This window comes from Leptosomus discolor, chromosome 15 (genome assembly GCF_034619465.1).
Source record: "Leptosomus discolor isolate bLepDis1 chromosome 15, bLepDis1.hap2, whole genome shotgun sequence".
In the NCBI taxonomy this organism is placed as follows: Eukaryota; Metazoa; Chordata; class Aves; order Leptosomiformes; family Leptosomidae; genus Leptosomus; species Leptosomus discolor.
In genome coordinates, this window is record NC_141405.1 from 12669826 (window position 1) to 12697171 (window position 27346).

The window sequence follows — 27346 nt, forward strand, 5'->3', positions numbered from 1 at the left end:
TACTGCTCGTTGTTGTGGAAAATCAGTTTAAGGGAAGCTCAAGTGTTTTTCATGGGCTTTTGAGCGTGCAGTCCCCCTGAAATACGTATGTAAAGTAAAAGACAAAGGGAGTTTTCCTGATTCATTTTTTTTTCGTGTTTATTATTTATTACAGCTACGTTAACACATTCTTACACGAATGATCTGGAAAATGTCAGGTAGTTCTTTTTAGTTCTACGCTGTGAACAGCCTGCGTGGAAACAACAATTCCACATTGTGCATCAGACAAACTCGAGGCATCTGCCGAGAAATAGTTGTTCTCCTGCGGTTCGTGTTTGCTTTCTGAGGCTGCATCTTTGCGATCGTTCTACCAGGAAGACAACGAATATTGCAGAAAGGCAGAATAAATTTGAATATTTTCGGTTGCATTGAAGTCCTGGCCAGACAGTTATGGTGCAGCGGAGGAAGGACGGAGGGGTCCGGGCAGGGGGTTTGGGTTGGTTTGTTCAAGTTTTATTCTGCAGCCGGTCGGGGTCGGGTGCCACCGCGCGGTTCTATGGTGTAATGGTTAGCACTCTGGACTTTGAATCCAGCGATCCGAGTTCAAATCTCGGTAGAACCTGTTCGGCCTCCGGCCTTTTGCCGGTCCCGGCGGGACACCGCCCGCGCCGGGGCGTCGGGACCGCCGCGGGCCGCCGCTCCCGGCCGGTTTCCCTGCGCGCTGCCTGCGGGAGCCCAACGCGGAGCGAAAGGCGCCCGGGCAGGCGGCTGCGGGCGGGCAGCGCGTGCGAGCGGCCCTCGCGGCGCAGGCCGGCACAAGCGAACCGCCCGCTGCAGGCTCCGCGGGGCAGAGCCGCGGGGGGTGCAACCAACCCCCTTATTCTCATTTCAAGGGTGGCCAAGGACGCCCCAACATCTCGGCTCCCCTCCTCGCGAGTCCTTTGTTCACACAGCGACAGGAGCCGCCCTGTCTTGCGCCCAACTGAAGATCAGCTCCTGGTCCTCCGGCTGGGCAGCCGCTCCCGCCTGTCCCCGAACAGAAATGCGGGCTGCCTGCAGCCTCCTGCCTGGGCTGGGGAAGTCAGGGACGTCCCTGTGCAAGGGAATCTACAGAAACGTTCACTAAATACGCTAAAGAAATTTTTGCACAAGGCGTTGATGAAAAAATCTCTCCCTCTTCTGTATCAGGGCCGACTTTCATCCTTTCCGCGACTGTGTGTGCAAGAATCAGGCTACACCCAAACAAGCACCTTTAGTTTCTTGTGCACCAGTGATTTAATAACTGTCTGTAGTAAACTTCAGCACAACTAGTCAACCCCCACATCTTAGCTTAATTCAGCAACATCATTCTTCCCAGGTAAGAGAGCTTTAAAGGCACTAGATGCGGGTCTGCCTCGCAACGATTCCATACAGCATTTTACAATTCGGCAGGGCAAATTACCATTTCCTACTGCTGTCCAGCAACTCCCTCCTTCTGTTTATCACAGTCCGAGGTGTAGTTGTAATCCAGAACAGTTACAAGCAGCTGATACAGTGTTTTTGTTACAGATTTACTAAGTATTCATGCTAAATTTGCCAAAACAAAGTGTACTTAAAGAGTGAAGCTTTTATACGGAATGAGACAGAATCAGCACATAATTCAGTATCAAGATTTATTTAGGACAATCCATGGTCATGCTCCATTTGAATACAAAGCACCAAAATTTAGGTAACTGAACATTATCCAGATATAACCCAGCTGAGACTGCTGCCCACAGATCTATCGCTTGTTCTGAGCGACAGCATAGCCCACCGCTGCCCACATTCATTAACTGCCGCGGACAACAAGGCGCTGGGCTGAGGCAAACGCGCTGGAGAAGGCTGAGCAGAGGTACTTCCCTGTGTGCAGCCCTTGTTGCGGCAGTCTCAGAATAAAGTACTATAACCCCCGGTATCAAGCACATATTGACTCCAGTCAATAATAGCCCAAGACAATTTCCAAATTAATTTAGCATTTCCAGTTACTTTCCCGCAATCCCTCCCATTTTGTGTTTTCTAAAAATCATCTAGAGACAAGATTGTCTCAGCACAACATTCAGCTGAGAAGTAAAGCACTACGGCTGTGACCACACCAGGAGCTTTTCCCATTGCTGAAAAGGTAATAGCAACAAAAACTATTAGTTGCCAAAATCCTAACCGGGGAACTAAATAACGCTATAGTTTCAGCAAGTGTGGCTAGAAACATGTGTTGTCACCCATGACAGACTTCCCAACTGTAGATTTAAAAGCCAGAATCAAATCTTAGGCAAGTATTTCACCATAAAGTTGCAATACGGTTTTCTGATATATGTTAAAGTTTCAGTGAAAGAAGGTGGAGAGGGAAACGCTTACTACGGTTAAGGGAAACTTTTTTCTTTTAAACTGGCACTTTAAAGAAAAGGACTTAAAAAAATTAAAATCAGGTTTACTCCAAAAAAAAAAAAAATCTTATAAAACAAGAGCTGACAGAAAATAAAAAGACAAACCTCAGTCACTGTAAGTCACTAGTTACAATACAGACATTCCACCTGGCCACTAAACACCGCCCGGTCAGATGCCTTCCTCGTCTTTAAGAAGAGCCCTGGGGCAGACAAATCACCTACGCTATTTTTACATTGCTACGATCTCGATAGGGTGAAACACTTGAGCAGATGGAAGCGATGGTGGATCCAACTGAAATACTTTATTCCCCACCCTGAGCCCGCAGCTCCCCTCACAGCGGGAGTACAGACGTGCTTCACCTCCCGGCCCGTTCCTAGGGCCCCCAGCAGCGCGGGGAGCGCGGCTCTTCAGTGCAACAGGCGAGCAAATGGCAAACGAGAACGGGTACAGCAGAGCCACCGCCACAGGGCGAGTATTTTTCACGTTGTGGGAACAGTTCAAGGGCTCCCTTTCAGAACAGCAAGGCAGCTCTCGGGTAGTTTAGTGAAGATTTCCTCAGAAAAGAAAACAGCTTTTCTCGTACCATTTCACCCAGTACACACACATACAAAAATAAGCGTACTATACAAACAACCGAAGCAATATAATTTACATGCCATCACGCTATAAACCATATATACATAGAAACATAAGCCTATCCCAACAGAACAGAACCACTTTATTACAAGGTAATTCTGTTGAAGTTTTTGGAGGAAATCATGACAGATAAAGAAAAATCAGACCAAAGGATTTGGATGTTGCTTCTAAAAGCAATCTGCTCAGAAATGTCATGCAACACCACCATCTTTCTTTAGCAGACATTTATTACAGTTTCAGCTATACAAAGGTCTTCCCACCATTTCTGGACTCCCTTCCTGTACAGAGGTAGATTTCTGTAGATGTTCTGATATTGCACCACGTAACCATAACGTTTTCATTACAACAAGGAACAACTTACAAAGGCTACTTTACGGGCATAATCTCATTGTGTGCATTCAGGTAGCACAGTAATCAAATCCATTTGCACTTGAAAGAAACCATCCCTCAAAGTGAAATGTTTTGTTATTTAGGTGGAGGTCCAATTGAAAGCTGCAATTCTATTAACAGCTTCACATTAAGAGACCTCCCCCTTGTCATCAGGGTGACACACTTCAGTCTGTCTCTCTCCTTTGAGCCGCTGTTTAGCCAATGCAAGAGCTTGCATCGCCTTCACTGATGCCTTTACCCCAGACGCTGTGTTCAAGTTAAATGTGGATTTCACACACACACACAAGTTTTTGCAGGATTAAATCTTCATACCCATGCAAGCGGTTGTAATTCAGAAATTTACAACATTCATTCAAACCGCCTGAAACGATTAAAAAAGCCCATCCCCACATTCAGACTGGAAAAGGAAAGCTGAAGCTGAAACTTTGCTAGCTTCAAACAGCCATTAACTGTGAACAACTTTGATGCTACCAGGAAAATCTGATGAAGTCTGACAGTAGTTTCATTTCCTTTTTGTCCATCCCACTCTTGAGTAACCTTCTGACCACTCGGGAGCTTGCAGAGAAGCCTACATGCAAACACCACTTTAGGATGTCTGTTAAACAAAACCTCTACAGCACACTTAAACGTAAGCGCACCAAAATTCATGGTGCCAATGCACAGGAACCTTGCCGAGCTCACAAACATTGCTAAGCTGTTTTTTTCAGAGGCACCCCATGATGTTATCTTTACAGAAGCCTGTCAACATGGAGATACACGACAGAACAACTCAGTATTCTGTGTACCGAAACATGAGAGGAGAGAAGTGCTCCAAGTCTGGCTCAGCAAATCCAGCAAAGCTGTGGTACACACGTGCTCACGTGCCAGGGCAGATGCACGTTTCACTCCCATAAAGAAGCCAGACAAAGCAAGCAGCACCACTCTTCCTGGCTGCAAGTTTTTAAGAAAACTTACAAGAGAAGAAAAGTTCTCTTTTTGTACCAACCAACCTATTTGGAACTATTTTTAATGAAGGATTGCATTATAAACATTTAGCATCAGTTTCCCAAGTTCAGTTTATCCGAAGCATCCTGTTCCTTACAGAGTATTACAGCAGTAAGGAATGGTGACTAGTTTGGAACTGAATAGTTTTTGCTAAAATACGGATGAAAGGCATACAGAAATTCGTTACACTTCTCCATATACACACTTGTCCCTGTAAAGGTATTTTTTGTACCAAGGCAAGTAAATCCCAAGTTACTTCACAACAACTGCAACAGTATTGAAACTCATGACGACTCTTTTCCCATGCTGAAAGGGGTTGCACACCTGGGAGTAGAAGCACAAGAATCTCGCCTTCTCGGGGGAGCCCATTTTGTGAAGTGAAGGGAACCCTTCACTTCAGGGAGTAACTTCACCAGGAATTACACTCCCTGCCCCTGGCAGAAAGCGCTCACGTACCTTGCAAGAGCACGTTTTTGAATAAAGAAATCCATTATACGCAGTAAAGGTTAGATGACAGTGGCAGGAACCAGGGCGTTTGGAGACTTCTCTTCTGTTTTTAAAAAGCAATGGTTCTTCACAAATAATGATCCACGATTAGGAAGCGTCTCATTCACACACTCAGCTAGTGCATAGCATCTGCGATTGCATAGAATGTTTCCAGTGCTGAATCTGTAGCTAACCTAAGCAAATCTTTTGCAAGTTTGATTTATTACCATTTGATATCCAAATTGCTTGCTGTTTGATTTACTGCGCTGTATCTGGTGTGCAAAGTTTCCTGAACCTTCTTAGAGTCCACACCTTCCAGCCAGTCCTGGTACATCTTCTGTACATGCACGTTGGTTTCTGGAAGCCTGACAGGTATGGCAGCATACACCTCTTCCATCTGGTTAAGCAGTGCTTTATCTGGTTTTCCATCTTCGGTCTGTGCCTGACCTTTTCCATTTAGGCACCCTTAGGGGAGGGGGGGAAAAAAAAAAAAAAAAGGAAAAAAGCTGCAAGGCTGATGGAGATTTGATATGAAGAGAAAGTCTACATTAACTTGGAATTCTTTTTTCCTACTTGCCTAAAGACAAAAAAGTTGTCTCTTTACATAAACTGCCCCCCCCATGCTGTTAGAATTTGTATTTACTTAAAGTGTCTCCAGTAACAACATCATTTTGATGTAAATGAGGTTTCCCTCTCAACAATCTTTTTCTGCCTTCTCCATGATTAAGATCTTAATTATGTTCCTTGTCTTTTCTTGCCCTTGACAACTGCCATTTCAGAGTATTCCCTCTGAGGTTTGAAATAATCGTGAGAGCCGTGCTGTCACTTATTTATAGGTCAGAAGAGAGCAAGTAACATCGTGGTTAATTTTAGAAAAGGCAATCAATTTCTGAGCCAGCACTGCACATGTAATTGGTGTTCTGGACCGTTCATTAAATAGTAAGCATTTTAAATTATTAATAAGAGAATTAATAGGGAATGAAATAAAATGCCTGCCTATAAGACAACTTTCCTTTGAGATTCAAGGTACATGTGCAAAACGACTGTGGATCCACAATTATTCTTACCTCCTGGGCAGGCAAGGACTTCTACAAAATGGTATAAAAACTTTCCTTTTTTCAACTTCAGAACCATGTTTTGGATATTTCTAAAGCCATATGCTGCTGCAAAACGCAGCACGGTCTCACCATCCTTTTCAAGAGTAACTTCTTGAAAGTCCTTGTTCCTGTAAAGATACACAGAGAACACTTTAAACCCCTGCATCACCAAAGGGATGATCCAGCTGTGTCAGGTGGTACTCGGATGCCCGGAACAGAACAGAACAAGTGTAACACTGAGATTAAGGTGGACTCTTCCAGTTTCTAAACTGAGTTAAGAAATAATTCTGTTTTCAGAACAGAATTATACTTAATTGCCTGGTGGTGTTTAAGAGGCATTTGGGCAACACGCTTAACGTGCTGTAACTTTAGGCCAGCCCTGAAGCGGTCAGGCAGTTGGACTAGCTGACCGTTGTAGGTCCCTTCCAACCAAAAGTATTCTGTTCAATTCTAACCAACCCTTCCTACATAAAAATACAAAACTGACTTACTTTAATGCTTTGTAGGTGATTTCCTTGACATCCATGCCAAAAAGCTCCTTTGCAGCATGTTTAAAAATGTGTTCCAGATAACCATCAGATCTCTTCCCATCATGCCTCACTACCTCTCCCTCCTTTACGTCATCAAACCTTAGAAAACAACAGAAAGATCAACTCCAGAATTTCATTCCTTCACTTCAATGAAGTAGTATGTTTTTCCCCTTCTCTGTCTCCCCAACAAAGAGTTTCATAGCAGTGAGTGAGAACATACTAACATATGTATTTATTACAGCTTAAAATAAACTATTCATGACAGATGATGGAAAAAATAAAATAAATATAAAAGGGGGCAGGGCTTTCCTGGTTCAGAAACCTCAAGCAACAGTAGCATATGAGAACACACATTCAGCACGGCCTAAAGACTTGGTTAACAGCCATTCACTGCTCAGGAGACATTTTAGGGACAAAATAAATCAATCCTTTTTTACCCTGTGAGAAAATAGAAGTACTTCAGAGGTTACAAGCCTTTGCTCACTAACAATTCTCCTGCTCCAGGGGCTGTCTGTCACAGGCTGTACCACTGCGCCACTAACGTAACATCACATCAGTCGCAACCAGGCTAGAACACTGCACCTTTAGGATTAGTACACTATAGCCCAGGAAAGAAAACTAGTGAGATCATATCCAAAGGGCACAGCATCCACCTGGAGGTTCACCTCTCCCGCAGTGACAAACAGCACTGATGAGCACAAGGGCTGTAGCGTAAACTGCACCGGGACATGTGCTGGCCATGGCCACAGACCGCGGCTCTGCGGGCTCGTGTTCCTTTCTGGCAAAGGAGGAACCGACAGGGCCATGTGGGAATGCGAGTTTCAGGAACAGATACTCGTCTTCAGATCAGCAAACGGACAATTATGTTCTTTGCTCTTACATGTGAAAGCCCCTCTAGGTACAGTGTAATTACCTTCTTCCCAGAACACCCAGACGTGACCTTGCCTGGCCTGTACAGCCCAAGCACGGCACTCTACCACGAAACCAAACTGACAATTCCCACAGCAGACACCTTACTAACAAAAAATGCTGAAGTTTTAATGATGACTGAGAACTCTTTCAATCACTGAAGAGCTGAAGTTTACAAGTTTATTATGTCCGTCCCTCTACACCACACCACTGCATCTGCTTACGAACCACTGCAACTTCTGTGGGTTTTTAATGACCTCAGGGGATTTTCTTTCATGATACACCTCCTAATTTCAGCCAATTGCTATTTGTTAGCATTCTCTAGCTACAGAAGCAAGCTGAGAACTCAAATACGAGTTACTTTGTTCACACTACTTTTTTAATACTAAGCACTTCACCAGAAATGGCTGCTGTGCCAGGACTTGTTTTAAGAGTAGTTCAGTTTATATAAATTTCTCAGCAAAATCTAATTTTAAGACCCCAGAAGACCAAAAATTTACGTCATCAGGTCTCACAGCTTGAACAGGTATTATCAGATTAGTCCTTTTAAAAATTAACATTATTTTCCAACATAAATTGATCCAATAAAACAGGTATATTCTGAATAAGAGCTTGTTCTTTTATTGAACAGGCTGATTTAGAAATAAGTTACCATCTTTACGTGATTGTGTCTGCAAGAACTTTATGTATTTCTCATTCTGTGTGGCAATCTCTGGTAGAAGCAATCGTAGGAGCTACGCTGCCAATACAGCTCTGAAAAGGTTACCACTGTACCACTTAAATTTCTCCAGTCCAGACAAGGTCCAAGCAGGACACTAGTGAGAGCAAAAAGGATTTTTAAAGATTTCCAGAGCTTTCTGTTTTGTGCAAGAAAGCATGGTTATTGCTCCACTACCACCACTTTGGAAAGATACCAAGTAACATCTGTCACACTCGAACAAAGATCAGCCAGACCAGCCTTTGTAACTAAGCCCGAGAATTAAAACAACACGCGTGCTGCTTTCTGAGCCAGTCATACAGTGAGTAAACAAAATCGCTTCAAGTGCCTTGTGTGATTTTCAGCTAAAGTGTATTTAAATTTTACCTAACCTTGAAAAACTAACTGCTGTCTTCAGTATAAAAAAATAATAATTACCACTTCCCGAAAGGGTGCTACTCCTATCAATTCTACACAAACATATTCGGGGGAGCGGAAATTTACTGTCAAGATGCTGCTCTGAATGAGAGGGAAGCACAGAACAGATGGTCAACGCCATGACGGCATCCCAGCATCTCTGTGTGAGGCCAGACAGTCGGAGGGGGCAGATGAGGCTGTTCAGCTTTATACCAGCTCAAGCACAGGAGAGCTCTGAGTGGGGTCAACGCCCCGAGACAGTCACACTTACTAGCTAGTCATGAACTTGATATAGTCAAATCTAATAACACTGCATTAAAAGGAGCTACACAAATCTTCAAAAATCATAAATTTTAAAGCACTCACTAGATAGGGTTCATTACCTCAAATTATCCGCTTTGTATTTAGACAGTATATACCGTCTTGTCTTATCTGTTTCACATTACTTTTATCTATAGCAATGAACATCTAAGAGAATACTTTGAGGTTTTTTGGCCACTATATAAAGGATGAGGCTTTAGTATACTCAGGCTTTGATGCAGGCTTGCATTCTTCAAAAAGAAAAAAAACATTCTTTTGAGAAGTTTTACATTTATGTTGAAGATGCTCAAAGGTGTTGTCATTTGTCATCAAAATAAGGAAGCAATCCACAACAAAACTACTTACAAACTATCTACAGCTACTTCAGTCACATCTTTCATAGACACATTTTTCTGTTCCATTATTTGGACAATTTCACCTGTAGGAAAACATACGACATTTTACTTTCAACACAAAGGAAAATGCACATGCTGCACCTCTGCTGAAGAGCTCAATACCCCAACATCTGTACGTGCTCAGTCACATTCTCCAGTTCTTACTAGAGTCCGTTCCCTCCAGTAACTGAGAAGCCTGACACTTCCAGCCCTGAAGAAAAGGGCCTTCAGCTTGCCCCAAACTTTGCATAATGCTGTCCTTCGCCCTTCCGTTAGACGAAGTTTGGGAGACATTTCTACAGTGCAGGGGAAAAAGGAGGATACGTAGTTTGGACATTAAGCCTAAAGACAAGAGCCACACCAAAAAGCCACCGGTGCCCTGCATTTGGAATGTTATGAAAAATCCCAGTGGAGATTAAATAATGGCCACAGACCAGCAAGACAATGATTTTAAATATGGATTTGCGTAGCTCTCACCTTTCTCAAGAGGCTGACAAAAACAAATACCCAAATCTTGTCTTCGGACGAATGCCAACTTAGAAGGAAAGCATTTTTCACTTTGCCTGCCCTAGAGAATACCTGCACTACCAGTAGCACAAACACACGTATCTATTCTTAAAGCAGAAAAGCGCCAACCTTACAACTAAAGCACACTTGAAAAAAGCAAAGTCTGGCATAAAAGCTGCTCTAACAATGGTGATTACATCTGTACAAATAGTAAGTTTAAAGAAGATTTAACCTGATGTCAGAACACAATCAACTTCTTGCGAATTATACAAGGCAGTGTAGAAATCTTCCCGCAAGGCTTCCAGTTTTTTGTCATAACAAGGCGCCACAATTACATGGAAAATTTTATCAGGAGACAAGTTCTGTGGAACACAGAAGAGGGCACATGTGAACTCCATGAAGAGCAAAAGACAGCTTGAATGACAAGGACAAAAATAGCATCATAAACTCTACGTAGGTAATACTGGCAATCAATCCCTAGCAACAACTTCTAGTAACTGCTGCGCACAGGTGAAGTGATTTGCCAGAAGTCACAAAGCATCACCAACAAACACCCAAAGTCAGTCTTCTGGCTGAAACTTTTACTTATCCCTTCAGACCATATTTTCTGCAGATTGCCTTAGAAAGTGAATGCAAGTCAGGACTTCAGAACTCTGTTTTTTAGCTGTCATTCATTCACTGTTATCCACAGCAAGTCCATTGGTATTTCTCTGTCTATGTGGAGATACTGTCCTATATAGTGTGGATGCAGTTAACATAAAAAGAATGGCAACTTTTTCAACATACCAAATGGAAAAGATAAAAGGGTTAGTTTCTAGGATACAATGGTTTTATTGATCCCAGATAACAGGGCAATTTCTTCCTTGTTCTCCTCTGCTCCTGTTTTGGCTGTGCTACAGAACTACACAGGCAGCATTTAACAAGAATCTCCTTAGGTACCCTGGATTTGATTTTATCCATAAATGTCCAAATCCATGTTGCGCTGGGAGCGCAGGGATTGCTGCCAGCTCACACTGCACCGCATGAAGTGAGGTTCTTTGTACATTCTTCTTATCATGGGCACTTGTACAGCAGCAAAGCACTACTTACTCTTCAAGTAAAAGGACAAAATTCAGGAAGATGATTTATCACTTTATAATACACTAAGATCTATATTTCAGTATTAAAATGACTAGCCCATCTTTTTAGAGCCATATAATAGTGAAAATAAATCAGCATTACTTACCTGCTGCCTGGCAAAGTAGCCCTTCACCAGGGAGCCCATGATCTGCTGTGGAGACTTTGCAGTGCAAATGTGAGAGGTCACAAGATTGGTAAGTACCCTTTCAGCATACCGGATCCAACCTAGAATGACAGAAAAAAAAAAATCAGAGTTAGTCAAGTGGCACATAAGCATGGCAATGTGGCAGCAGTTACAGAACAGCTCTTAAAAATGAAGACACCTTCACAGAAGGTAGGACATTTCTGTGTAGGCTGGAAGCCCCACCTCAGGAACTGCAAGGAAACCTTGAGGCTCTGTTAATAACGCTTTACAGTTGGCCATCGGTAATTCACCATGTCATTAATTCTAGACCTGGAAGCCACTGTGAAGTTCATGACCTATTACACCCTTTCTAATGCATCGATTTAACAAAGCAGAAAGAGCAGGACCCCAGCTAACAAAGAGTAAGTTGACTTTCTAGACCTCAGCCCTTGGATCACCAGACACTACAACAAATGTACTCTGTTCAGCTGCTTAACTGAAACCTTCTGTTTCCCGAGATTTAATATCCATGCACCCAGCTCGCCTCCTCTAGAACAGAAGAGTCACATGAAGGCATTATCGCAGATGCACATGGATTAAGCCTGGGGAAAAATGCCGCCTTTTATTATTGTTAGAGTAGCCACACCTTTAGAAACACCCACACACTCAACCACACATACAGCAACCAACTGAAATCTCTCTGTATTCAACATTCTGTCTTAGTTACTCAAGAGTCCCCCCTCCCTTTCACCGGACTCCTTCAGCATTTCAGCTATGACAAGCTATGGATATTCTCACCACCCTCAACGTCCTGAGCAGTTCTATTATTCCCCACTTTCCCAAACAACAGGAACCAACCAACGAGCAGATTAAGATGTTCATGGTGTGCAATTCTTTCTTAAGCACTGCAACTCTTACTGAAAACAGCCCAGAATCTTTCACAGCAAGGGTTCAGAACTTTTTGCTTCCCTTACATGAACTGAGAACCAGATACTTAAATTGCACAGGTGTTAGGCCCAGCCTTTTAGGGAAGCGTGTTGCTTTTGGTGCTGAGAAATAGTGAAAAATATCACACTGAAGTTTATCCTCAAACAGATTAGTGTTTACATAAAAGAAAACAAATGCTGTGAAGTACATGGTGCCCAAGAAAGTTAAAACCTGTAGGTTAATTCTTAAGATTGAGATTAACACAATATGTATAAACACCAAGTAACTTTTAAGTCAGAACACTGCCACAGAGGCCAACAGCAGCACAAAACTAGAATCCAAGTGGCATTCAGATGGGTGCGTCTCTATGGCAGAGAAGTGGTTCTCCCCACGTAGTAGAATTTTATTGATGAAAATGAGAAAGTTTAAGTATTAGAGAAACGTAAGGATCCTCCAACTGTTTAAATATTCCCAATTCTTGTTAAAGTACAGGCTTAAAGATTAACAGATACTGGTCTCCATCGAAAAATCCGAGACATACATCATCTTCAACAAGCATTCACTTCTGTTGTAGAAAAAGCTCAAGACTAGAGATTTGTATGTCAGGACTGTTGCTGAGTTGCTAGACTCAGAATAGGAAGTTTGCTTAATGTCCAACTTCAACTGGTCCAAGATATTACCTGCAACAAAGGACTTGTTCTTGGTGTTTGGTACAAAGGCTGTATTAGCCTATTCTCCATGATATGTATATCCTATTTCTCAAATGGCTTTAGCCTCAAGTGCTGCTGAAGTGGAACAAAAACTGCTTCAAACAAAATAAGGACAATTTTTAAAACATTCTGCCTTGTACTTTAGTAGTATTTCTAGAAGACCCTTCCCTTGTACTGCAACTATGATTACCATCAAATCACCACCACACTCCTGCTGTGAGGCTGGTTTTCAGAACTGGAATGGTTTAGATACTGTAGTCATGAACTATAAGGAAATTTCACTCAATCCCAAGAGATTTCTGGCAGGTATTGCCCAAAGCAATTTCTTAAATTGTTTATTTCCTTGCAGTAGATGGAACAAGAGCCTAGTAGTTCCAGCTCCACAATGACCATTAGTCAGTGTTTAATTATACAAGCAACCTTGGTGAATGAGCAACATGAGGCACTTATCTGCACTTCACATACACACTAGCTGTTTCTGCCTACTCATCAACAGGGCTCAGTTCCAGCGCCACAGTTACAGGAAGCCCAAGACACTCCGTTCTCCTATCAGCGTACCTCTGTACCCACACAGACCTACACCCTTCGCAAATTCATTCAGATTCTTGGTCATTTGTTGCTTTGTGTCAGCATCAACGAACAACAAGAAACCCCTACAAATCACTGTATGAATTCTTGCAAGTGTACAGAACACATTTTTAGTGGTTTGTCGTGAGCAGATAACTAAGATGTACACTATAAATATCTATGCAGCAGTATAAAGTGCAGAAAAACTAAGAAAACTTTCGCTACTGTAAAACCCCATTCCTGTAAAAGAAAATCAGTTGCCTGGGACAACAGCATTTGAATCCTCAATAGTTTTGCTCTTCCTGCTTGTGCTGTAAGCCTGCCTTGTTGACCTGATCTAGGAGTTCAGAGAGGTTGGCAATGCATTAAAAATGCTGGCTGGATCCCAGAGCAAGTGCTGTGCTTCACGTTGATTACCAGTTTGGTAAATTAAGGAAGAAAAGGGATTAGTTCTGAGATATTATACACACAATCAGTAGTTACACTGTTGTACTTTCAATCATAGAATCATAAGGTTGGAACAGACTTCCGAGATCATCAAGTCCAACTGTTGACCTAACACCACCATGCCCCAAAGCACCATATCTACACGTTTTTTGAACACCTCCAGGGATGGTGACTGCACCACCTCCCTGGGCAGCCTGTGCCAATGTTTGACCACTCTTTCAGTAAAGAAATTCTTCCTAACGTGCAATCTAAACCTCCCCTGGCACAACTTGAGGCCATTTCTTCTTGTCCTATCACTTGTTACTTGGGAGAAGAGACCAATCCCCACCTCACCACAGCCTCCATTCAGGTAGTTGCAGCAAGTGATGAGGTCTCCCCTCAGCCTCCTCTTCTCCAGACTAAACCATCCCAGTTCCCTCAGCCGCTCATCAGACCTGTTCTCCAGACCCCTCACCAGCTTCCTTGCCCTTCTCTGGACACACTCCAGCACCTCAGTGTCTCTCTTGCAGCGAGGGGCCCAAAACTGCACCCAGCATTCGAGGTGCAGCCTCACAGTGCTGAGTACAGGGGCACCGTCACCTCCCTGCTCCTGCTGGCCACACCATTTCTGGTACAGGGCAGGAGGCTGTTGGCCTTCTTGGCCACCTGGGCACACTGCCGGCTCCTGTTCAGCCGCTGTCGACCAGCACCCCCAGGTCCTTTTCTGCCAGGCAGCTTCCCAGCCGCTCATCCCCAAGCCTGCAGCGCTGTGTGGGGTTGTTGTGAGCCAAGGGCAGGACCCGGCACTTGGCCTTGTTGAACCTCATAGCGTTGGCTTCAGCCCATCGATCCAGCCTGTCCGGATCCCTCTGCAGAGCCTCTCTACCCTCGAGCAGATCGACACCTCCACCCAGTTTAGTGTCATCTGTGAACTTACTGAGGGAGCACGCGATCCCCTCATCCAGATCATCACTCAAGATGTCAAACAAGACCGGTCCCAATACTGAGCCCTGGGGGACAGCGCTTGTGACCGGCCGCCAGCTGGACCAAACTCCGTTATTTAACTCCATTCACCACCACTCTGTGCTCGGCCAGCCAGTTTTCAACCCCACTTAGTGTACAGCTGTCTAGGCCATGAGCCGCCAGCTTTCTTGGGAGAGTGTCAAAGGCTTTACTAAAGTCCAGGTAGACGACATCCACAGCCTTCCCCTCATCAAGCAGGCAGGTCAACTGGTCCTAGCAGGAGATCAGGTTGGTTTAACAGGTCCTGCCCTTCATGAACCTGTGCTGCTGGCTGGGCCTGAGGCCCTGGTTGTCCTGCACCTGCCATGTGAGTGCCCTCAAGATGAACCATTCCATAACCTTCCCCAGTACCAAGGTCAGGCTGACAAGCCTGTAGTTCCCCAAATCCTCCTTCTGGCCCTTCTTGTAGATGGGCGTCACATTGGCAAGCACAATTTGTTTCAACAGGAAACAAAACCCCAAAAAAATAGTTCACTTTCTTTTAAGAGAGCAGCAGGTGGAGGTAAGAACAATTAAGACAGAGACAAAGTGCCCTTTTATCCAGTTCTGGAGCTATATGGGCTATGCTTTTTTGCTCACAGTAAATTTTACACCACAGTCCACTCCTGGAGAGGGTGATACTTCTGTGGAAAGTTACACCCGAAGATAAATAAAAGCAAACCAGTTACTTGAGTTCACATCGACCTTATATCCACAGAGCTACATAAAAATATTTTGTGATAAACACATCCAGTAAACAACATTTCTGGGATAAATGTGTCTCATCTGTGGGTAGAGAGAAGAAGAATGAGGAACAGAAAATGCACCCAGACAATTTAAGTCAGGAAATACCGTGAAAAACCTTAAAGATGACTGATCATGATTTTTTTTTTCCCTGTAATCGCTGTCAATGGGAATGAAATACCATATGCTTTCAGAATGGGTTTACAGTGATATTTTGGCTCAATTTTCCAGAAATGGAAAGCACCCGTGCTTCTGCTAACATCTATTACCACAACAGATAGCTAACACCATAACTAGCCCTGAAAACAGAAACAATCTTTTGCAGAACTGACAAGGACAAGAAAAGTGCTCTGTTCACTATCTTAAAATATTTCCAATGAGAACAGCAGATAATCTGAGCTCTGTTTCTAGATGCAGAAAATTAAAACTGTCTCAGAAGTCCTAGAAGAAATCCTCAGGTTTTGAATTTTAAATAAACCATGTACAACAAGACGAAGCTAAGTAATAGGGAATTGTTTCAACTTCACAGGTTTTACATGAAAAAAGCAACATATAGTCTGCTCCTAAAGATAGGAGGTAACACTAAGATAACAGTAACAGGAAAAAAAAAAGGGGCTTTTCCTCTTAATACATACATGTAGTGCCTAGAGCATAACCCAGACAATTCCACTACAGAACACACAGAACAAACAAAAGTACAAGTATAATTCAAATGGAAGTTTTTAACTTTAAAATCAATAACAACAGCCGATTCTGGGGATCACCAAAAATGCAACTCTAACTCACTCCCTTGTCACTGTAACTTTTCTTTAAAGAATGCAATCCACTTAAATTATTTCAAAGCTAGAAAGAAAATTTTTTTCTATTTTTATTAGCCTTTTGAAAAGCAACATTATGAAGGGTGATGTTGCGGGGGGTAGGTGAAGGAGTTACCTTTACTTCCTTTTTAATACTTTTAGGGATGCAATTTACCATACTTAAACTGAAATGACCGTGTGCTAACAAGTGGAAAAAGCAAACAAGGAATGTTCAACATCTTTTCAGTTGTGGCAAGTTCAGGTTCTGTTCATAACAGAACAAGTTCTTGGGTGCAAAATTCTCAGAAGCGAGACATTTACTGAGTCAAGTCTGTAACATTTCAAGTGGGAATTATTTTCTGAGTGTTCGACATAACCACCTCGCAGTCATTAAGAGTAACGTCACTTGATACTTTGCCCTAGGCTTAAGTAGCAGGTTCAAAACTTTGCTTAAGATAACGGAGGTTGTGGTTTAATTATATCAGTTAGCAAAGTTCCTTAAAGAGTCTTTTCAGTAAGGAACCATCACGTCAAACTTTGTGGTCTGGACACACAAGCAACAGCCACTAACTCTTCAGCCCCAGCTCCGATTAATTTCTCCTAAGGTCTTACACAAAGCACCAAAACCCTCTGTGCTTCTGTCCTTCAGTTTCATTACCCAGAGATTCACATGTAACACATGTTTCTTTTGTGGAAGTGATGGGAAATACAACTGGCTAATAAATACCACATATAAACACCAGCACAGGAAATCAGTAGTTCAGGTTCTCTGTATTATCAGAGGCTGTGGACTACAGCACGGTTGGGTTTTTGGGGTTGTGGGGTTTTTTTTGTTTGTTTGTTTTTTTAAGAGCAACAATAGAATTCACACTCCTCACTTTTTACAGAGCTCCAATAGAAGACAACTGTTAAGAGACAGATAGGGAATTTATTGCAACCTTTGCATCTGACCGCGTACGGCCCTGCACTGAATTAGCACATGCCTTACCCAGCACGATCACACCCGTTCTGTGTCTGCACAGTTCATGTTTACCGCTGTGGCGCCCCACTTCCACATGGGAAAGCTGACGATACTTGTTTGAAAGAAATTCTACTCTCTCAATAGCCCATGAAAAACAGGCCCATGTAGAGCGCAGCAAAATGCACTGAGGATGATCAGTGCTACTGGTAACGAGTACTGCGCGTGACAGCTCGTATCTCTCAAAAGCAAAGCCAAAACGCTCCAAGCTGTAGCTCCCAAATGGAGCCACCCTTTCCTTAGCTCTTTGGTAGTTCTAGGAACTAGAACTTAGTAGCCTAGGCTGAAGTGCAGGAAGGTTGGAGAAATCCGTTCTCACCAGGGCAAGCAGAGGCAAACATTGGTAAGGCATGCTCCTCCTGGTTCCTCCGTTGATAACGCTGCACAAATTCCCTCTGGCTCTCCAGGATACTGAAATCAGCAGCTATAGTGGTGTCAAATACATAATGCACCCCTATGAGAAAAAGCAGTAAGGAAAAGTTAATTATGAGCATGTTTTCCATCTCAGAGTCTTCTTTCCAAGTTCCAGGTGTACAGAAAATCTTGGAGGATCAATGGGTATATTCTTTCCCCTCTTCAAATTTTCACAAATAGTACAGTCAAAAATAAAAGCCATACATTGAAAAGCTCTCTCTATGTCATGAATTTAAAAGGACCACCGACTTGCTAATGCTAACTAGCAACACTTCAAGTAGTTGTCTGCTTCCTTACCAGAAGCTTGCTGTTTGGCACATACTTGCTTTTTGTTTAATTCAATGGGATTTGGTGACTCCTGGGCTATATGCAGTGACTCTTGAAAAGGAGCGTTCATTACCCACAAAAAATACACCCAGCTAAGTAAGAGGCGTATCTTCCATTGCTGAAGTTGTCTGCAAAGGTACATGAGCATATCACCAACACAGCAGAGACCTTCTGCCTGCTTATTTAGCAACACACTCCCTACCCGCCTACGTAATTTTGAGCATGTCCCCGCAGCAAGTGAGGCAGAGACAATTAACGCATTCTAAGAAAACTGGGGCCCACCAGAATTTAGTGTCCCTTTCAGATGAAGAAAATACACTGGGTACAGAGATGCATAAAAACTATGAAAAATTAATATATATAGGACAAAACAGTTTATAGGCTTATTACCGTCCTTTTCCTTCCTTCCTCATGCACATAAAAAAACCCCAAACCTATAGGCAAAGCGTTTTTTGGTTTTTAAATAAAACTCCGTATATATGGTATAAAGAGCAAAGGAAATATTGCTTTAACATGACATAGGCAGATACACCAGTTCTTGCACGTGATTTCAAATTACAGAAAAAACAGAACTGAGAATCTTCTAGATAGATCATGGGTCAAAAGGACTGGGAGGCATTTAGGATAAGAATTTCCTCGTCCCTTAAGTTATAAAATAAGGGAAAATCTTCTTGAGGTTCATGACAAAATCCCCTGATTTCTCAGTAGTGAAGGTTTCAAAGAAAGCTCTATAATGTCCTTCTATTCTGTGACCTTTACTATCAGCAGGGTAATGACTCCAATCCATTTCTGAAACTGGCTCTGTCATACTGATGCACTGTCGTTAATATCACTAAGCACATATTTCGAACTCTAAGCTAGATTGTGCAATGGCACTTTATGACTGCATAACAAAGAATTCCGCTGAGGAAGCAAAAACCTAAAATAATTTCCTCTTTCTGCTCCACCATCGTTACAAACCCAAACTTACCTAGACTTTTGAGGAAACCACAGAGTCTCTTGGCTGCATCATTCACAGAGAGATTGAATTTAGCAGCAAAATAAGGCAATGACTGAGGGCATATAGACACTGCCAACACTTTGTGTTTTGAGGTATCACACTTCTGGTAAACAAAACAAAAAGGAAACAAGGTATGTAATTACAACAGGGTAAGGCTCCCTATTTTCCCTCCCTTTTCCACTCCTGGAGTTAATTCCTCAGTGTCCTATGCTTCAGTGGGCTGTATCATGAAAACCTCTATGAAACAACTACCAAGGTTCCTGCGGGCAGGACAGGATGCTCCTCTGATCCTGGCAGTGTTCATCTCTATTCATCTGTAGATATTTCTTTTATACAACTCAGGGAAATCCACCCCTCCCAGGACAATTCTGTGGTTGGTCTAATGGCATAAGGAAAGTTAAGAGGCATTCAGCACTTAGGACATTCTAGCAGCATGAAATATTCCAGGATGTATGAAAAAAGCCATACATTTAAACATCAATAAAGTAACGTTTACAGCAGCATGGGCATTTGAAATTACAAATCCAACCCAGCAAATTACAGACCTGATCCTTTGTTAATGCTCCTGTGTCTCTATGACTGAACTTGTTGAGGGAAACTGGCAAGACAGAACCCTGACAAACCAGTGTCTGTAGGCACTGAAGACCCCTTTGAAAACAGCTAAGATGGTGTGCAATTGTAAAGCTCTGATAACCAGGGCTTCGATTTGAAGATGAACCTTGTGTTTCAGTTGGGATGTTTCCACACCAGTGGAACCCTTGGAATAAAAAACAAGACTATGCCAGAGACAAATCTCACCCTAAATAGGTTAGAGTCCATAGTTTGTAGTTAAGACACCCTAAATGCTGTATAACAACCTTTCAAGTAGAGCCCCTGACTGCCTGGAATGCATCTCTCTTGCTCACTGTCCTCTTTTGGACCCCCGAAGTTCTGATCAAGGTACCTGGCTGCCTCCTTATTGTAGGCCTCAGGCTCTCTTAATAGGACTTACATGAACCAAAAGATGTTCAATTTTTTTCCCTTTTTCTTATGTTCGACAACATCATACTGTACAGAGAGTTAAATTAGTTCTAAGAAAGTTGAATCACTATGTAATGAATCATCTCATTTATGACACTTACGTACAGATTAAGAAAAAACACCAATTCTGGTAGCTCTTGCATACCAAGTAAAGACACAGAAGTCCGGAGCAGAACTAAAATAATTAATTCAATATCACGATCTAAAGATCTGAGCACGATACATAGCAACTAGCTTTCAGGAAATCCAGATCTCAGCAGGAAATAAGACAACAATGGAACACTTTTTTTTGGTTTTGCTAAGTTTTGCTAAGAACTTGGACAAAAAAATCTGTTCCAAATACAGTCAGCTCGAATATATATTAAAAACAAGTCTACTTTCAAAAACATGCCTTGCTAACTTTCTATTATGTTGATACATCGGCACCAAACCCACCCAGAACAATCCTAGTAACGAAGGCATGAGTATTTATAAACACTGAATCACAAATGATTTGTTATTACAGTAACGAGGTTGTCACATCTTCTAAAAAATTTTACTTTTGCAGTAACTATCCTCTAGCGTTTAGGTTAAGTGCTGTGATCTTGTGTATCTAGTGCAAAATTATTTTAAGTACTTTAATGTTCATCTTGCCTGAAGTTTTCACTTCCTCTTTGGAAAAAGTACATCCTGACAAATCTTCCCATTATCTGCCTTGGGAAACCAAGCTGCTTAGTCATTCTGCAATTGCCGCCTCCTCACAGAAAACAGCATGTTATTGTTTGTGTCACTTTACCTTATTAAGGTTAAGAATACGGAAGAGCTCCTTCTGATTCTGTTGGAAAACTCTGGCTCCTTCTTCCGATGTCATACAATTGTCACAAGCTAGGCAGTCGCTAAGGAGTATTTTAGCATTAGCCAACGTATGAAACTCATTTTTCTGGGGGGGAAAGAAGGTGAACAAGTATTTAATAACAACTGACCAATTTTCAAGACCTCTGCAATGACCCAGCTGAAAAGCAAACATGCTGTCACTGTTTTGTTTAAAACAAGACAATCCATGACACTTGTATAACATCCAAGATTACTTAGAAATAATCAAAACAACTTGTTCCATGCTTCTTCATGGCTCTGCTCCTCTTGTTACTGTGAAACTGCAAAACATTTAAGCATAAACATAATCTAAACCTAGCCCTCTAGTCCATGTTCTAGTAACTTGATTTCATTGCATTTCAGAGTTGACAGTCCCCAGCCACTTACCAAGGAACTGAGAAAACTCCTACTTGAACTATGAAACCTCTTTAGTAGCCAGATGCCTCTCTAATGGCAAGATGGCTTTGGCTTTTTACCATGAGGTAAAACAAACAGAATGCAGTCCTACAGTTACACTACACATATACTGCAAGATCAAGAGTTTCATACTGCTGGCTACAATGCCGTTGGCAGCTCATCTGGGGGAAGGAGAACTGCTTGGATAGAAGTGCAACATAACCAGACTACTTGCAAAAGAAATAAACAAAAATCCCTCAATTAAGAACCCATTCCTAGGGAAACAGTTATCAACTGAAGAACATGAAGCAATCTGTAAGTTTGTCCACTATAAAGAATAAGACGACATGCTGTGCACTCATACTATCAAAACTCCTCTTTACTCCTTACAAGCGCTGTCTCTATATTTTAAGACTCGAAGAAAGATTTTTGACATACAAAAAATTTTTTTAGAACTTCAATTTATTTTGCATTCACATAGTAAGGGTTTTTTTTTTTAATTTCATCTTTTAAAAAGATTCCTGATTCTCATGTTATGACATGTCTAACAGTGCTCATAATTGCTTACAACTGTTTGTTGATTAGTGTTATATTTAGCACTCTAAAGTTCTCCATTTATAACCTCCTTTGGGGTACAGAACAACAAAAAAGAATACAGTTAAGAGCATATTACAGCTGTTAGAAGGAACATTACCTCTTCAAAACCATCATCTGAACTCAATGCATCAACAGATGTACTTTGCGAATCATCGTTTTTCTGTTTTTTACTGCATTCCTGAAACAAAACACAAAATGCATGTATTATGCAAAATACGTTCACCGTCCAAGAGCATCTTTGCTGGACTCCTTGTACCATCAAAAACTTATCTAGTTCTTTTACAGGGCTTTTTAGCAGTGTTAAATCTACATCTTTATACGCAGTGCCTTGTCTTCAAAGTGCACGCTACGGTGAAAAGAATCCCTCAGAAATTCACTCGCTCCACCAGCGTTACCGTTCCGGGCGGTACTTCAACGCCGAGGGTCACACGAGCTCCGCGGCCGCCGTGTGTGCGGGGCGCGACCGGGGCGCTCCGTGACAGCCCGGCGGGGCCCACAGCCGCGTCCCGCCGGTGCCGCCGCTTCGCCGGGAGCTGCTGCTGAGGGAAGGGCCGCGGGGCTGCGCTCCGGGTGCCGGGGAGGCCGGTGACCTTGGAGCCGGCAACCAGACGTCGCTCCGCCCCACGGGGCAAACCGGGACGCCACTGCCCGGCCGGCGAAGCGGGGACGGGGGACACGCACCACCTCCCCCGCCCCCTGAGGCGACGTTCCCCCGGCCCAGGGGCGCGGGCAGGGCCCAGCCGGCCGCGCCGCCGCCGCTCTCACCTTTTTGGTGCAGTTCTCGCACTTCATTTGCGGTCCCTCCGGCGCACCCCGGCCCTGGCGCGGCTGCCGAGCGGTCCTCGCCGCCGGGGCTGCGGGACAGGAGCAGAGCGGGGCAGGCAGGTGAGCCCCCGCGCACAAGCAGCAGCACCGGCGGCCGCCAGCTCGCTCGCTCGCTCGCTCGTCCTCCCTCCTTCCCTCCCGTCCCCGCCGCCCTTTGTTGCCGTGCCCGCCTCCTGCCCCTCTTATCGCCCCCGCCGGGCGGGCCGCGCAGCCATGCCGCCCCGCCGCCGAGGCGGACCGCCCGCCCGCAGCCAATGCGGCCCCCGGGGCGGGGGCGGCCCCGCCGCGCCCCTCACGTGCTCCGCAATTTCCTAGGCTGTAATTAACGAGCGAACGCCGCCGTCCCTTCCCCGCCGCCCCGGCCCGTTACGTGGTGCGAGGGGGCGCGCAGCGCTTCCCGCGGCGGGTCTCGGAGGAGACGCGGGGTAGAAACGGCTCGGTGACAGCAGCCGGCCCCCGCCGGGACAGGCCCCCCGGGAGGGCCCGCAGCACGGCCCCGCCAACGCGGGCACCTCTGCCGCCGCACGCTGCCACCCCCTCCCCCGCCTCCAGCCCGGACCCCTCCCCGCTGCCGACCCCCAGGTGAGGGGCGAGCGGCCACGAGCTGCAGCTTATCAGCTCCACGGGGGAAAAAAAAAAAAACAAAAAACAAAGCAAACCCCCGCAAAAACACCCCAAGCGGGGGGTGGAAGGACGAAGAACCGGCACCGTACCTGGCCGCCGCGGCGAGTCGCGTCCCGGGCAGGCGGGCGAGCCGCCGAGGCTGGCCGCAGCGGCAGGCGGGGCGGGCAGCGCCTCACCCACCGCCTTGTCGCCGGCAGGTTCCCGGCTGGGCCCGCCGCCTCCCCGCCCCCCCGCGCGGCGGGGCTCATTGTGGACCTGAGCGTCGTCACGTAGCCGCCGCCGCCGCCGCCGGCAGCGCGCCGCCGCGCGTCCCCGCCGCGGGCCGGGCACGGCGGGACCCCGAGGCGCGCCCGTCCCGCGCTGCGCGCCCGCGTCCCCCCGCCGCCCGGGGCGTTAACCCCGCCCGGGCCGCCGAGCCGCTGTGTCCCGCCGGGTACCTGCCCTCCGCGCCCGGGAGCGGCGGGGCGGGCGGCCCGGAGGGGGCTACCGAACGCGCCCCCGGCCTCTCCTCCCGGGCCGTGCACCCGGGGCGATTCACGGCGGCCTCTGCGCTTCGCCTTCCTCTACGGCTGCCGAGTAACGCGACTGACGGCAGCGCGGTGCGGCTTTTCCCCGCGGTTTGCGGCTTCTCTTGAGCGTCTCCGTGTATTTTTTAAAGCATGCTCTGCAGTTACACCGCACAGAGATCCCCCCCCCCCATTTTTGTTTTCTCTCCTTCCCTTTAAATGAATAACACTGTGGATTTTACTCACTGCAACACCATTTTATTGAACCAATGTGCTATGATTTCCCACTTCTGTGACACACACGAGTATCTGTGCCCCTGTTCCCAAGCGGGTACCACAAATCCTGACGTGTAGCACCATCGAACGTAGGTATCAGCCTTCCACAGCCCCACAGGCCCCAACGTATCGATCAAGATGCTCATGATTATGTCAGAGTGCTTGTCTTCCTAAACCTCAGGTTATAACATTTAAACAGAAAGGTTCAATCCACATTTTGCTCCTCTTTTAACCCCCGCCCATTTGAACAGAGAGGTATAAACATACACCCACAGCTGCCCAGAGAAATTTTTCATGTACAAAATGACATTTTAGAAATTAAACCACAGAACTTCGCACAAAGATGCAATTTCCTGCGTAAACTGTAACTTTCCTTTATCAAGTGCACCGGGTAAATCCCCTCCTGCTGCAAGCACAGCCTAATACGTTAATCCTCGGACAAGGTTTTGGTCAAGCACGAGTGGTACCGCTGTACAAGACCTAGAGACAGCTGTGGCTGGAGAGCTCTGTGACTCCAGGACGTGACTCTCTAAATGCTGCTTTCACTGCAACTGTCTGTCAAAGACATCCCAACCCAGAGAAGGAAATCTTGGCGATTTTGGCTGTTAAAGATTTCACAATCAAATTAATTAGTGTCTTAAAGATAACCCCAGGGCAGAATGTAAAAATGATGCCTTTTTTTTTTCAATTTACAGACTCCAGGTGAGTTATCCTTGTGATCAAGGCAATCAGGAATTCCTTAGCTTTGCCTTAATGAAAGAAAATGGAAACACTTTCTTACTGCCCATTTGAAGAAACATAAGCTGATACTGCTTTACATATACCCTGGAAAAATACTGCCAATCCCAGCTTGAGGTAAAAATTGCAATAGCTTTGGAAATAATCTTCTGTGCTTCTGCTCTCTTCGTTCACATTTCACGTTGTTCAAAAGCCCGACAATCACTCCCGAGCAATCCCTGAGCAACTTCAGAATTTGCGCTTCCTACAGGAGCGCTGGAACGCAGCACGAGCTGACACCTTGTTTCCTGCTCCTCTGGGAAGGATTTTCATACTAAAAAGCTGTGCCAATCTCACAACTTATCCCACAAGGATACAATAGCCATAGTTGCAGGGACAAATATAGCGACAGCACAGATGAAAGTTCTAAATTGGGAATGTGTTGAGATTTGCACTGAAAGGCAGAGCTGAGATCCTTCTGCTTCACACTTGGATGATTCTGCTTACATTTATTATGCAAACTCGATACAGTGATTCTTCAAAAGACATGACAGTTTGGGATATTTTTGTAACTCCGCACAGATCATATTTAAAATACTTTTTATTTTCCCCCATATTTCTTTATATTCACAGTGAAAAACAGATAACTGCATGAAAATGGAAACATTTGCAGAAACGCTGAAACACTGAGGACATCCTAGGTACACATCTGAAGTATACCTCCTTCCTAGGAATACCTGGACTGAATTAATTACAATTTAAGAATTCAAAAAAAAAAAAAGCAAACCCTTGTACAAGCTGGAGAGCGTGCAAGGAATCAATGTTTCAATGCACAGTATAGGATTATCCTTGTGTAATCATTAGATAATTCGACATCCCATTTCTTTTATTGCCATATTTCTGCTCTCCATTAGCTGTTTATGCCATCTCCCCCCAGAACAGCAGATCAATTCCCATCAGCACCGGCCCTGGCAACCTGAGAAAAGCAAGCACCATCCCTTTCAGTCTGCCCCTGAGGAGGTACCAGTTACCACCTTTGCAACGCCACTTCCGAAAAACCTCACAGTATAAAAGCTTTCCTGTGTCAACAGCAGGTAGCACTTAACAGCCTTACTTGCTTTTAGGGCCCCTCTTGATGTATTTGGCCTCCATTGCTACACTTAACATTTATACCAGCACCTAAAGCATTTACACCAAGAATGAAATACAAAACAAAGTATTTCTCACTGAAAACACTATGCTGCAAACAACTTCAGAAAGCTTGAAAGGTCACGCCTCAGTCCTGCAAGGCATCACGAGCTGTTAATGCCGCCTCAAGTTAGTGAGGGCATATGCCACAACAGCTGCCAGAATTGGGCAATAAATCTTAGTTACAGCTGGCAAACCTGTATTCCATGAAATTAGTGCTCCCGGGGCTTGATACAGCCTGCTCCCACAGAGGTCAGTGGGGCACCATGCAGAGCTCGATGGCATGATCTCATTTATAACGGGGACCTGCAGCCAATTCAGCCCGGCCACCGAACAGCGCTGCTTTGGTGACTGTTTGCAACCAACTGTTTAAAATCAAGCACTCTAGGAATTTTATCCTGGCATGCTAATAAGATCACATGCTTATTGCACAGATGAATTTCTAAGTTTAAGATCCTGGGGGGGGTGTGAAGTAAAAGGAGCTAGAAAAGAATAGGAAAATGATCTGAAATTAGGAAAAAAGGACCAAAAATACAGGTAGTGTCAAACCAATGCAAAATAAAGGCCAGATCTGTTATACCTGCATGTTCTGTTTTTTAGATCAATGGCTTAAAAGTTACAAGTATATTTACTACAAAATGCCTTACAAAAATCTGGTTTTATACTGTCGAGCAAGAAGCCTATAAATAGCGAGTAACATATTTCTGAATGTTTCCTCTGGCAAATAGTTTTTGTTTCAGCAGCAACATGTTTTGGGATTCATGCTGTTCTTTAAGTCAAAGATCAATCTTTTAAAATGTATTTCTTCTTCCTTTTTTAATTGGTAGGCATAACGCCACATATTTTACACTGCTGGTGTAAAATCCCCAGATGATTGCAGAAAAAACATTGTAAGAATAATTAATCAATAGCAGAAGCTTACAAGGATCCTTGCCATATTCCAGTTTGGACAAGTGCTTGATTGTATGTGTGTGTGGTGTTTCCCATAGCTGAAATAATTTCTCTAACTTCATAATTAAATTATGTCATCAGGTTATCCTGCTGTGGCTTTGCAGAACTGGCGAATTATATACAGTTGGTAAGATTTTTGCAGATAGTAACACAAGGATAAAACAGGGCGATAGGCTGTGTGGTTTATGTTGAGTGGAGGGGACAGATGAGTTTCTTATTTCACTCTACTCTAGACACAAGAAATCTTGTCTTGGGTCACTCAAAATGGGTTAACACTTGGTTTCCAGAGAAACTGGTTGCTTATAAAAGCTGAGTGACAACCGCTTATACATAAATTTCTTCCCAGAAGACTTGGTCAGCTGCTTGTTTTGGTTAAGAACACGTGATACTTATTACTTCCTATTTTTCATCCAAATCCAGCAGCTGGTACCTCATGACTCACAAGCATGCCAATTCATTCTTGCAGTTCTCCATAGTTCTTTTCCCATTAAG

General features: G+C 44.2%; 1 protein-coding gene and 1 non-coding gene across 3 annotated transcripts; one reads left to right on the forward strand and one right to left on the reverse strand.

The window, feature by feature from the left end:
* The first annotated feature begins 529 nt into the window (after positions 1-529).
* Positions 530-601, forward strand: TRNAQ-UUG (transfer RNA glutamine (anticodon UUG)). Its single transcript has one exon. It is a non-coding gene; the product is annotated as a tRNA-Gln (tRNA).
* A 1016-nt stretch (positions 602-1617) lies between these two features.
* On the reverse strand, positions 1618-22580 carry NARF (nuclear prelamin A recognition factor). 2 transcript variants are annotated; one of them, XM_086473641.1, is made up of 11 exons: positions 22533-22580; positions 21865-21945; positions 20698-20841; positions 18873-19005; positions 17481-17615; positions 10953-11071; positions 9960-10089; positions 9192-9264; positions 6464-6601; positions 5943-6100; positions 1618-5340 (listed from the first exon to the last, which is right to left on the reverse strand). In XM_086473641.1, exons 1-11 carry the CDS (start codon positions 22557-22559, stop codon positions 5099-5101), a joined length of 1380 nt encoding a protein of 459 aa, XP_086329767.1. In that variant the 5' UTR covers positions 22560-22580; the 3' UTR covers positions 1618-5098. The 2 variants fall into 2 exon arrangements, with proteins under 2 accessions (XP_086329767.1, XP_086329766.1); XM_086473640.1 differs by lacking the exon at positions 22533-22580 and having other exon boundaries at positions 21865-22027.
* Positions 22581-27346: the final 4766 nt, after the last annotated feature.

Excerpts from the sequence above, each read along its gene's own strand:
- NARF (XM_086473640.1), bottom strand. The coding sequence starts at position 22,026 with ATGGTACAAGGAGTCCAGCAAAGATGCTCTTGGACGGTGAACGTATTT. Across the intron at positions 9,265-9,959 it reads TGATTGTGTTCTGACATCAG|GTGAAATTGTCCAAATAATG; the intron begins GTTAAATCTTCT and ends GTTTTCCTACAG. Across the intron at positions 6,602-9,191 it reads GAAGTAGCTGTAGATAGTTT|GTTTGATGACGTAAAGGAGG; the intron begins GTAAGTAGTTTT and ends TTGTTTTCTAAG.